General features: G+C 40.6%; 1 protein-coding gene across 6 annotated transcripts in view; it reads left to right on the top strand.

The window, feature by feature from the left end:
* Positions 1-13,466, top strand: part of FBXO16 (F-box protein 16) — a 74,851-nt gene that overhangs the window by 32,005 nt on the left and 29,380 nt on the right. For all 6 annotated transcript variants that reach the window (XR_012513305.1, XM_003937216.4, XM_074384116.1 and 3 more), the window contains exon 5: positions 6,176-6,340. Coding sequence is in view for 5 of the 6 variants with exons in the window: in XM_003937216.4 (XP_003937265.3) it covers positions 6,176-6,340 (165 nt within the window). In the remaining variant the exon portion in view is untranslated. The remainder of the gene's footprint in view (positions 1-6,175; positions 6,341-13,466) is intronic.

The following is a 13,466-nucleotide window of genomic DNA, read 5'->3' as shown; positions in this document are numbered from 1 at the left end:
CACATATATACATCTACACACATATACACATACACACAAACACACATGCACACACAAACACACATATACACATCTACACACAAACATACACATATACACATACACACGTGTATACTCATAAACACACATATACACAAACACAGACACATGTAAACACAGAGAAACATACATACACATACACAAGTACACACAAACACATGGACAAATACAAGCACATACATACATACACAAAACTAAGAAAGAGATGAGATGATCAGTATGTTCATAGAGTTTGAATGAACCTCCATCATCTTTGTGTCCAACTCTATTTAGAACTCAAATGGGGAAAAAAAGTAGAAGCCACATTCGTGTCCAACAAAGAAGTATTAGCTGGCTGGGAGATACATACACACGTAAGAAATGGTTCCTCGGCTGAGCGCGGTGGCTCAAGCCTGTAATCCCAACACTTTGGGAGGCCGAGGCGGGTGGATCACGAGATCAAGAGATCGAGACCGTCCTGGTCAACATGGTGAAACCCCGTCTCTATTAAAAATACAAAAAAAAATTAGCTGGGCATGGTGGCGCGTGCCTGTAATCCCAGCTACTCAGGAGGCTGAGGCAGGAGAATTGCCTGAACCCAGGAGGCGGAGGTTGTGGTGAGCCGAGATCGCGCCATTGCACTCCAGCCTGGATAACAAGAGCGAAACTCCGTCTCAAAAAAAAAAAAAAAAAAAAAAAGAAATGGATTCAGCTGTAATAAGGTCCTTAATTGTAGAGTTCGGGTCATTCATGAATAAAAGAGCTCCAAATAAGTGCCTAATAAAACAAAAAAGAAATTTAAAAAAATAGGTGCCTAATGAGATATGTGCAAAAGAGAATGAAATTAAAAGAGATGAGTGGACGGGTGTGCTCACAGAGGCCTTAGAAAAGTAGTTGATTGTTATTATTTTTTTCTTTTACAAGTAATTCCATTCTGTATTAAAGTGAAGTTAAATTATTTAAGATACGAAACTGGCAGTCATTCTTTCGAGTCTTTTCATAGAGTCTGGCAAGACCAGAGATTACCTGCCAGTGTGCATTCATGTAGATATGACATGTTAACTTTAATTTTTAAAATGAAGAAAATGAATGCAGGAGGAAAGATAGGTCTGGGTGTGGTGGCTCAAACCTGTAATCCCAGCATTTTGGGAGACTGAGGTGGGAAGATTGCCTGAGCCTGGAAGTTCAAGGGTAGCCTGGGCAACAGAGGGAGACCTTGTCTTTACAAAAAAAATGTTAAAATTCGATGGGTGTGGTGACATGTGCCTGTGGTCCCAGCTACTTGGGAGGCTGAAGTAGGAGAATTACTTGAACCTGGAAGGTAGAGGCTTCAGCGAGCTGTGACTGTGCCACTGCACTACAGCCTGGGCAACAGAGTGAGACTCTGCCTCAAAAAAATATGTATTATTCAGTAAATGGTGTAGGGATAACTGAGCAACTCTCTGGAAAAAAAATTTCAGTAGGATAAAAGACAGATGAAACCAAAGGAAACCATTAAAGACCTCAAAGAAAACAGGAAAGGAAGCCTTTGTGAATATTCCATGATAATCCTGAAGCCTTAAAAGAAAATACACAACTTAAAATCTTGCTTGCTTCATTTTATGTATTATGAGCAAGAATGAAGAAAACAGATTTTGAAATTGTGACTATAAAAGTTAAAATATTCTTCATGGAACAGAACACCATCAGTAAATCTGAACAGTAAGCAGGAAAAAAAATTATTGCATGTAAAGGGCTAATTTCTTTATTTTTTAGAGAGCCCTTATAAATCTATATTAAGAAAAAAAAAAAAGATCAACCATCCAGCAGAAAAATGAGCAAAGGAAGTGAACAAGTAATCTACAGAGAAAGAAAGGCAGATGTCTCTAAAATCTGTAAGATGCATAGCCTCATTATGGCATGCCATCTTTCATGACTCAGATTGAGATTTGTTTTAAATGAGAATATTCTATATTGGTGAGGCCTTTCATATATCACTGGTAGAGAAATTGATGTAACCACCATGGAGAACCACTGGGTAGTGTTAAAATTTCAAATAAAAATTCCCTTTGCCCCAGCAGTTCCAATTCTTGGAATTTGCCTGGTGGGTATCCTGCAACATGGTAAAAGCCATATCCTTGTAAGAATATTGCAGCATTGTCTGTCCTAGCAACAGGTTGGAAACAAAGAAAATGTCTAGCAGGAGACACTGGGTAAATCAACTGCGACTATCTCCAAGATTTTAACCAATCATTGGTTAAAAAAAGGTGGAAGTGTAGAACTGTCCTACCATTATGAAAAGAAAAAAGGGCCAGGCACGGTGGCTTGCCTGTAATCCCAGCACTCTGAGAGGCCAAGGCAGGCAGATCACTTGAGGCCAAGAATTTGAGGCTAGCCTGGGCATTATGGCGAGACTCCCATTATCTACAAAAAATACAAAAAATTAGCCAGGTGTGGTGGCACATGCCCATAGTCCCAACTACTCGGGAGGCTGAGGTGGGAGGATTGCTGGAGCCCACAAGGTTAAAGCTGCAGTGAGCCAAGATTGCAGCACAGCACCCTAGCCTGGGCAACACAGCAAGACCCTGTCTCTACAGAAAGTTAAAAATTAGCCAGGTTGGACAGGCGTGAAGGTGGCTCACACCTGTAATCCTGGCATTTTAGGAGGCTGAGGTAGGTGGATCACTTGAGGTCAGGAGTTTCCTGGCCAATATGGCAAGACTCATCTCTATTATAAATACAAAAATTAGCCCAGCTTGGTGGTGTGCACCTGCAGTCCAAACTACTTGGGGGGCCGAGGCAGGAGAGTTGCTTGAATCTGGAAGGTCGAAGCTGCAGTGAGCCGAGATCATGCCACTGCACTGTAGCCTGGGTGACAAAGTGAGATCCTGTCTCAAAAAAAAAAAAAAAAAAAAATTAGCCAGGTATGGTGGTATGCAACGCCTGGAGTCCCTGCTTCTTGAGAGGCTAAGGCAGGAGAATGGCTTGAACCCAGGGGTTGAAGCCTGCGGTAAGCTATGATTATGCCTCTGCACTTCAGCCTGAGCAACCATCAGGGTGAGACCCTGTCTCAAAAGAAAATTATATATATATATATATATATATGTATATACACACACACACATATGTACATATTTGTTCCTATATGCCTAGAATATTTCTGGAATGATATACCAGAAACTGGTAAGAGTTAAGAGTAGTCTCATCCAAGGAGAAGAATGGGGGTCTGGAGTTAGTGATAGGAGAAACACTTTCTTTCTTTCTTTGAATTTGGTATTAATGTGTACATATCTATTCCAAAAATGAATCTTTTTTTGAGACAGATTCTTGCTCTATTGCCCAGGCTGGAGTTCAGTGGCACAATCTCAGCTCACTGCAACCTCCGCCTCCTGGGTTCGAGCAATTCTTGTGCCTCAGCCTCAAGTAGCTGGGATTACAGGCGCATGCCACCATGCCTGGCTAATTTTTGTATTTTTAGTAGAGATGGGGTTTCATCATGTTGGCCAGTCTGGTCTCAAACTCCTGATCTCAAGTGATCTGTCCATCTCGGCCTCCCAGAGTTCTGGAATTACAGGCATGAGCCGCCACGCCCTGCTTGAAATTATTTTTTAAAAGAGCATAGCAATCTGGATGTCCAGCAATAACAGGGTATCATACAGCCATATATGATGCATTATTATGCTACCATTAGTAAACATGTTTTGGAAGAAGGGAGATGCTATGATACTTAAAATGAAGAAAGATTTTTAAGTTGTATATAGAGTTTCCCAATTTTCTTTTATATATGCTTCAAATAAAGACTGAAAGGGAAAGAACTCTACCAGGTTATCAATAATAGTCATCTCTGATTAATGGGGCTATGGGTTAAACTTCTCATAATTTTTCATTTTTCATAAGGATAATTTATTATTAGAGGGAAATGTTATTTGAAATAGCTGCTTCTATCATCTGTATGCACTATAAGTCATATTTGCTTCTCACTACTGACTGTGGGGAAGACACAGACCATCATTCTTCAGCTAGATTTAAAGTAAACCATATAAAGTCATTGCTGTTTTAAAAAGATGGAAGGGGCCGGGAGCGGTGGTGGCTCACACCTGTAATCGTAGCACTTTGGGAAGCCAAGGTGGGCAGATCACAAAGTCAGGAGTTTGAGACCAACGTGGCCAATATGGTGAAACACCGTCTCTACTAAAAATACAAAAATTAGCTGGGTGTGGTGGTGCACACCTGTAGTCCCAGCTACTTGGGAGGCTGAGGCAAGAGAATTGTTTGAACCCGGGAGGCAGAGATTGCAGTGAGCTGAGATTGCGCCCCTGCACTCCAGCCTGGTGAAAGATGAAAGCTTGTAGAGGAATTGTGTCTTGTAGATATGGAAACTCCTACTTACCTTTCAATTCTCTTCATTCCGCTCTACCTTTAAACAAACAAAGCCACAAAAAAACCAAAATCTTTGTTTGTTTTGGGAAGGAAAACAACTTAAGTACTCAGGTCAAAACATGATCTAAAGAAGAGGAGAAAAGGAATGAGAATTGAGAGACTTTTCTCCCCCTTCTCTTTCCAAAACCTCCATCTCTCCAGTGAACGCTGAGTAAATTTACCATATGGAGATGAAGTTTGGTATTGTTTCATTTTGGGGTGGAACAAACTAAATGTGATTTCTGTTGCTGTCTGCAGGGTTCTATCAAATCCTCTAAACTTTTTCCTCCTTCCGTAACATTTCCTGAATCTATGATTTCTTCTAATTGTGCCTACTCCCTCCTCGACATCTCATCTTCTGCACATAAAACGATACTAAACATGGTAGAAACTCAATGAATGGTGGGTAGAAGGAGGGAGGCAGAGAGGGATAGAAAAATGGGTGTGTGGATAGCAAGGGCCCTTACAGAGTGTTCTCGTCTTGGGGGTGAGGGGGCATTCAGAAATTATTAATTTAATTAATCTTGAAAAAGAGGCCAGTTTTCTAAGGGTGAAATTTGGGCTTGAAGGTTATATGTCATCTCTGCAACTCTTTCAACTAAGAGACTGAATCCCTCGTCTCAGCTTTGTATGTAAACTTGATCCTAGTTACTGTCAAGACTTATTCAAACTCTTGGTTAAGTTATTATAAGTATTGCTATGTATAGTAGGGCCAACTCCACCATTTGCTGGATGGGTGAGATTGGCCATAATGTTATGGAACTGGTATGTACAGAATAAATGCTTTATGCTTTATAGAATTCTGAAGGCTCTATACACCATGTAGAGTCAGTGATTATATTCCATTTATAAAATTTATATTTGGTGAAACTGAAAGAATGGAGATGATATGGTTTGGCTGTGTCCCCACACAAGTCTCATCTTGAATTGTAGCTCCCTTAATTCCCATGTGTTGTGAGAGGGACCCAGTGGGAGATAATTGAATCACGTGAGTGGTTTCCCCCATACTGTTCTCATGGTAGTGAATCACTCTCACAAGATCTGATGGTTTTATAAAGGGTTTCCCCTTTTGCTTGGCTCTCATTCTCTCTTGCCTGCCGCCATGTGAGACATGCCTTTTGGCTTCCACCATGATTTTGAGGCCTCCCTGCATGATTGTGAGGCCTCCCCAGCCACATGGAACTGTGAGTCCATTAAACCTCTTTTTCTTTGTAAGTTATCAAGTCTTGAGTACATTTTTATCAGCAGTGTGAAACTGGACTAGTATAGGAGGTAAAAGGAAGCACACCGTGAAAAGAATAAACAACGTGCAGACAGGAATTTATATAATCCTTATACAACTTTTATATCACCTTTGGAAACCTTTAGAAAGTTCCAAAATCTATCTGAGCCCCAGTTTCCTCATTTGCAATATGAGTAATAATTATACTTACCTCCCTAGGTTGCTACAAAGATAGTTAATAGGTGCTCCATAAATATTAATTGACTCTGATTCTAAGTCTGAATTAACATTTAAAGCAAATGCTAATTTACTTTAAATCTGCCAGGGTAGAAAACATTTCAGGTAGGAGTAACCATTTAAGCTATGGTTTGGAGGCAAAGGACAAAAAAGTTATCTCAGGTCCAGGATGACAGCTCCAAACCTACAGAAAGTGGGCATGTCAACTGACGAGGTTTTTGATTGGTTTTGTTTCATTGTAATTGTTGGTTTTGTTTCATTGTAATTGTTGGTTTTGTTCGATTGTAATTGTTGTTCCAGGTGTGCTGGCACTGGAAGAACCTAGCTGAGCTGGACCAGCTCTGGATGCTGAAATGTTTACGGTTCAACTGGTGCCTCAATTTCTCTCCAACTCCCTTTGAGCAGGGGATCTGGAAGAAGCACTATATCCAAATGGTGAAAGGACTTCACGTTACCAAGCCTAAGGTGAATTTTAGACAAAAAGCCGCAAGCTTGCAAATGTTGGCTCTTTGCACATTCTAGAACTAAGAATAAAGAATCAAACTGGAAGTTGGGGGCGGGAGGTAGTTCAAAGGAAATATACTATGATTTCAAAATTCTCCTTTTCTGAGACTTGATGGTCATTTTCAAGACACTGATGTTAGTTGAGAGCCCTCATTTGCCACTCCCAAACAACAGTTGCCTGCAGGCGATTAGGGCCTAGAACTTCTTTTTTTTTTTTTTTTGAGACGGAGTTTCGCTCTTGTTGCCCAGGCTGGAGTGCAATGGCGCGATCTCGGCTCACCGCAACCTCCGCCTCCCAGGTTCAGGCAATTCTCCTGCCTCAGCCTCCTGAGTAGCTGGGATTACAGGCACACACCACCACGCCCAGCTAATTTTTTGTGTTTTTAGTAGAGACGGGGTTTCACCATGTTGACCAGGATGGTCTCGATCTCTTGACCTCGCGATCCACCCACCTCGGCCTCCCAAAGTGCTGGGATTACAGGCTTGAGCCACCGCGCCCGGCATAGAACTTCTTTCTCTGTCCAGGTCCCTGATTCCTGTGTCTCTGATGTCAACATCAGACAGTACTGACGTGGGGACTCTATGGGTAATGTGAAGTATTTGTTACCTATGGGCCTTCAAGTTTTACTTTACTAATTCAAATTCTCTATGATTCTACCGGGTGAGCTGAAGTTTATTTGTATATTGTTTATAAGAAAAAGTTTTCTAATAAATGAGTCATCAGGGAAGGGCCTCATGGGCATATTATAATTCTTAGTTTTGGCCTGGCACAGGGGCTCATACCTGTAATCTCAGCACTTTGGGAGGCTGAGGCAGGCAGATCACCTGAGGACGGGAGTTTAAGACCAGCCTGACCAACGTGGAGAAACCTAATAAAAATACAAAAAAAATTATCCAGGCGTGGTGGAACATGCCTGTAATCCCAGGTACTCGGAAGGCTGAGGGGGCGAATCACTTGAACCCAGGAGTAGGAGGTTGTGCTGAGCCAAGATCACGCCATTGCACTCTATGCTGGGCAACAAGAGTGAAACTCCGTCTTACAAAAAAAAAAAAAAAAAAGGAATTCTTAGTTTTTGCTAGGAACTAAGCAATGTAGAACATTTACATATATTCACAAAAAGTAAGTAATGCTAGAATAATTTTTCTAGTGGCTTCCTATGCATTCTAACAAATGCTTATATTCACTCTTATAGTTCCCAGCTAATGAGATAATTTATGGGAAAATTTTATGAGCCCTTTGTTTATAGCATTCTCTATACACAGGCAGATTTGTGCATCATTTTGTACAATAGATGAGTTCCTGAAAAATTATGTGTAAATTACAGTTTTAAAATGATTTTTAAAGCCACAGGGGTATTAAAGCTTGTGAGCAAACTGCAATGAATCCTGTTAAAACTAGAGAATCCTTTTGAAATATGAACAGTCAACTCCTAGCTTGCTGATTTCGGTTTAGGCTTTATTGCGTTTTCTGGAAATAGACTCCATCTATACTTAATACAGTAATAAACTATGCATAATTAATGTTGTTACAATTGCGATGATAAAAGTCTTTTTGATTTTAGTAGTTGGTATGCTCCACGAGGATTTCTTTTAAAAGGAGAGTTTTAAGTGCAGATTTTTTTAAGTTCTTTTGAAAATTCTGGTAGCTCTGACTCCTCTCCTAGTGAGACTTCTCTTGCATCTCCTTCTCAGGGAGCAGGGAGTGGCCTTCAATAGCTGAAGCTCAGGCTGTTCAGGGGCAGAGGAGAGAAAAATGATTAACCAACGAGTAGAATGAAAAGAAGTCGTGAGTTTTAGATACGTAACTGATTTTGGGCCCAGGCGCAGTGGTTTGTGCCTGTAATCCCAGCACTTTGGGAGGCCAAGGTGGGAGGATTGCTTGAGGCCAGGAGTTTGAGACCAGCTTGTATAACATAGGGAGACCCTGTCTCTACAGAAAATATAAAAATTAGCTGGGTGCAGTAGCACATTCCTGCAGTTTCAACTACTTGGGAGGCTGAGTTGGGAGGATCACTTGAGCTCAGGAGGTCGAGGCTGCAGTGAGCTGTGGTTGTGCCACACTCCAGCCTGGGTGACAGAGTGAGACTCTGACTCAAAAAAAAAAAAAAAAAAAATCTTTCCCCCCCCAAAAAAACAAACACTTCCCCCTGATTTTAATGCTTTGTTTTCAGCAATAATTCTTTTCCACAAAGTATTTATATATAACTATATTATAAAAAAAAATGAATGTTGTAAATTATGTGCAAGAAAATTGTCCCTTCTTTGCCTGGTATTACATTTCTGCAGGGAATATGTTATTCTATGAAAGTTAAATTTTATTCTGTTAAAGACATGGACCTAAGTCAGAAAGGTTAAGAAAGTCAACTAATAAACTTAAATCCATCAGTTAAAGAAAGAGCCCTGAGGTGCAGTGGCTCATGCCTGGAATCCCAGCACTTTGGGAGGCCTAGGTGGGCAGATCACCTGAGGTGGGGAGTTTGAGACCAGCCTGACCAACATGGAGAAACCCCACCTCTACTAAAAATGCAAAAGTAGCCAGACGTGGTGGCACATGCCTGTCATCCCAGCTACTCCAGAGGCTGAGGCAGGAGAAACGCTTGAACCTGGGAGGCCGAGGTTGCAGTGAGCCAAGATTGCACCACTGCACTCCAGCCTGGGCAACAAGAGTGAAACTCTGTCTCAAAAAAGAAAAAGAAAAAGAAATAACCCTAAGTCAGAAAGTTTAAAGTTAATAGTCATCTGATGAAGGTCAATAAAGTCAACTTTCAGCATTACACATGCTTGTATAATTCCCTGTGAAGTGGCTCCAATGACACAATTTACCTTCCGTCAAGCAAAAGCACCATCCCTCTTCCCTCTTCCCTGCCAGAACTTTGTACCTGGCATGGGCTCCAGCAGAGACTGTGAAAGTACATTATGAGCAGGTGGGAGTGGTTAATACTAGTTTCCCCAGCCTTAAAATGAGAGGGCTGGCTGGGCACAGAGGCTCACGCCTGTAATCCCAGCACTTTGGGAAGTTAAGGCAGGAGGACCACTTGAGCCCAGGAGTTCCAGACCAGGTTGGGCAATGTAGGGAGACACTGTCTCTATTAGGAAAAAAAAAAAAAAAATCAAGTGAGAGAGCTGAATTAGAATGATCTTTAAAACTGTCTGTAAGCCTACGCTATATTTGCCGGAAACCATAATTTCAAAAAGACTTCCAGCTAGAAAAAGAAGAAGAAATGAAACCAAAGTAGATAGAAGGAAGAAATAAGTAAGGAACTGGAATCAAAGACATCGAAAACAAACATCAGAGGAAAGAAATGAAACCAAAGGTGGTTCTTGGAAAACATAAATAGAATCTCTATATTTCTAGCCAGGCTAATGAAGAAAAAGGAGAGAAAACACAAATTAGTAACACCATGAATGAAAGCAGGGGCATCATTACAGATTCTTAGACGTTAAAAGGATTGAGAGAATATTATAAACAGCTTCATGCTTCTGAATTCAACAACCTAGATGAAATAGACAAATTCCCAAAACTGACTCCATAAGTAATAGAAAGCATGAATGAATCGATATTGAATTAAAATTGAATTATTAATTGTTCCATTTTCAACAAAGCCCCAGACTCAGATAGCTTCACTGGTAAATTCTCTCACACATTCAAGGAAGAAATAATACCAATTTTACACAACCTCTTTCAGAAAAGAGAGGAAGAGGGAACACTTCCCAACTCATTCCCCTTATTCCAAAACCAAAGACTTCTCAAGGAAACAAAAGTGCAGACAAATACCCCTCATGAATATAGACATAAAAATCTTTACTTGCAGGGAAAAGGCAATTTATCTTTTTAAAAGAATTAAAAATTTTTGTTTTAAATTATACTTTAAGTTCTGGAGTGCATGTGCAGATCTTGCAGGATTGTTCAATAGGTATACACATGCCATGGTGGTTTGCTGCCTCCATCCCCCCATTACCTACGTTAGGTATTTCTCCCAGTGTTATCCCTCCCCAGTCTCCCCACCCCCCCACCGCTATCCCTTCCCTAGTCCCCTACACCCCAACAGACCCCAGTGTGTGATGTTCCCCTCCCTGTGTCCATGTGTTCTCATTGTTCAACATCCATTTATGAGTGAGAACATGCGGTGTTTGGTTTTCTGTTCTTGTGTCAGTTTGCTGAAAATGCTGGTTTCCAGATACATCCATGTCCCTGCAAAGGACATGAACTCATCGTTTTTTATGGCTGCATAGTATTCCATGGTGTATATGTGCCACATTTTCTTTATCCAGTCTATCATTGATGGGTATTTGGTTGGTTCCAGGTCTATGCTATTGTAGACAGTGCCACAATGAATATATGTATTCATGTGTCTTTATAATAGAATGATTTATAATCCTTTGGGTATATGCCCAGTAATGGTATTGCTGGGCCAGATGGTATTTCTAGATCCTTGAGGAATGACCACACTGTCTTCCACAATGGTTGAACTAATTTACACTCCCACCAACTGTGTAAAAGTGTTCCTGTTTCTCCACAGCGTCTCCAGCATCTGTTGCCTCCAGATTTTTTAATGATGGCCTTTCTAACTAGCATGAGATTATATCTCATTGTGGTTTTGATTTTCATTTCTGTAATGACCAGTGATGATGAGCATTTTTTCATATGTTTGCTGGCCACATAAACGTTTTCTTTTGAAAAATGTCTGTTCATATCCTTCACTCACTTTTTGATGGGGTTGTTTGTTTTTTTTTCTTGTAAATTTCTTTTAGTTCTTTGTAGATTCTGGATATTAGCCCTTTGTCAGATGGGTAACTTGGAAAAATTTTTTCCCATTCTGTTGGTTGCTGGTTCACTCTAATGCTAGTTTCTTTTGCTGTGCAGAAGCTCTGGAGTTTGATTAGGTCCCATTTGCCTATTTTGGCTTTTGTTGCCATTGCTTTTGGTGTTTTAGTCATGAAGTCCTTGCCTATGCCTATGTCCTGAATGGTTTTGCCTAGGTTTTCTTCTCGGGTTTTTATGGTGTTAGGTCTTATGTTTAAATCTTTAATCCATCTAGAGTTAATTTTAGTATAAGGTGTCAGGAAGGGGTCCAGTTTCAGCTTTCTGCACGTAGCTAGCCAGTCTTCCCAACACCATTTATTAAACAGGGAATCCTTTCCCCATTGCTTGTTTTTGTCAGATTTGTCAAAGATCAGATGGTTGTAGATGTGTGGCATTACTTCCAAGGCCTCTGTTCTGTTCCATTGGTCTATATCTCTGTTTTGATTACTGTAGCCTTATAGTATAGTTTGAAGTCAGGTAGCGTGATGCCTCTAGCTTTATTCTTTTTGCTTAGGATTGTCTTGGCTATGCAGGATCCTTTTTTGTTCCATATGAAGTTTAAGGTGTTTTTTTCCTATTCTGTGAAGAAGGTCATCTATAAATTACTTTGGGCAGTGTGGCGATTTTCACGATATTGATTCTTCCTTACAACAAGCATGGAATGTCTCTCCATCTGTTTGTGTCCTTTCTTATTTCCTTGAGCAGTGGTTTGTAGTTCTCCTTGAAGAGGTCCTTCATATCCTTTGTTAATTGTATTCCTAGGTATTTTATTCTCTTTGTAGCAATTGTGAATGGGAGTTTGCTCATGATTTAGCTCTCTGTTTGTTTGTTATTGGTATATAGGAGTGCTTGTGATTTTTGCACATTGGTTTTGTATCCTGAGACTTTGCTGAAGTTGCTTATCAGCTTAAGGAGATTTGGGGCTGAGATGATGGGGTCTTCTAAATATACAATCATGTCGTCTGCAAATAGAGACAGTTTGACTTCCTCCTTTCCTAATTGAAAGCAATTTCCTTTATTTCTTTTATTTCTTTTTCTTGCCTGATTGCTCTGGCTAAAACTTCCAATACTATGTTGAATAGGAATGGTGAGAGAGGGCATCCTTGTCTAGTGCCAGTTTTCAAAGGGAATGCTTCCAGTTTTTGCCCATTCAGTATGATATTGGCTGTGGGTTTGTTGTAATAGCATTTATTATTTTGAGATGCATTCCATTGATATCTAGTTTACTGAGAGTTTTTAGCATAAAGGGCTGTTGAATTTTGTTGAAGGCCATTTCTACATCAGTTGAGATAATCATGGTTTTTGTCTTTGGTTCTGTTTATGTGCTGGATTGTGTTTATAGATTTGCATATGTTGGACCAGCCTTGCATCCTTGGGATGAAGCCTACTTGATCATGATGGTTAAGCTTTTTGATGTACTGTTGCATTCAGTTTGCCAATATTTTATTGAAGATTTTTGCACTGATGTTCATCATGGATATTGGCCTGAAATTTTCTTTTTCAGTTGTGTCTCTGCCAGGTTTTGGTATCAGGATGATGTTGGTGTCATATAATGAGTTAGGGAGGATCCCTCTTTTTGTATTGTTTGGAATAGTTTCAGAAGGATTTGTACCAGCTCCTCTTTGTACATCTGGTAGAATTCAGCTGTGAACCTGTCTGGACCTGGACTTTTTTTGGTTGTAGGCTATTAATTGCTACCTCAACTTCAGACCTTGTTATTGGTCTATTCAGGGATTCAACTTCTTCCTGGTTTGAAAAAAAACAAAACAAAACAAAAACTCTTCAAAAAGTATTAACAAATTAAATCCAGTAATACGTAAGAAGAATAATACACACTGGCCAAGTGGAATGCATCCAAGGAAAGTAAGGCTGGCATAACAGTCAAAAATCAGGCTGGGCATGGTGGCTCACGCCTATGATCCTTGCACTTTGGGAGGCCAAGGCAGGCAGATCACTTGAGGTCAGGAGTTTGAGACTAGCCTGGCCAACATGGTGAAACCTCGTCTCTACTAAAAATACAAAAATTAAGGCCAGTGCGGTGGCTCACACCTGCAGTCTCAGCACTTTGGTAAGCTGAGGTGGGCAAATCACCTGAGTTAGGAGTTCGAGACCAGCCTGCCCAACATGGTGAAACACCATCTCCATTAAAAATACAAAAAAATTATCCAAGCACGGTGACAAGAATCTGTGATCCCAGCTGCTCAGGAGGCTGAGGCAGGAGAATCGCTTGAACTAGGAGGCAGAGGTTACAGTCAGCCAAGATTGTACCACTGCACTCCAGCC

Source organism: Saimiri boliviensis, chromosome 13 (genome assembly GCF_048565385.1).
Source record: "Saimiri boliviensis isolate mSaiBol1 chromosome 13, mSaiBol1.pri, whole genome shotgun sequence".
Lineage (NCBI taxonomy): Eukaryota > Metazoa > Chordata > Mammalia > Primates > Cebidae > Saimiri > Saimiri boliviensis.
The sequence above is the reverse complement of the archived record's forward strand: the minus strand, read 5'-3'. Positions and strand labels throughout refer to the sequence as shown.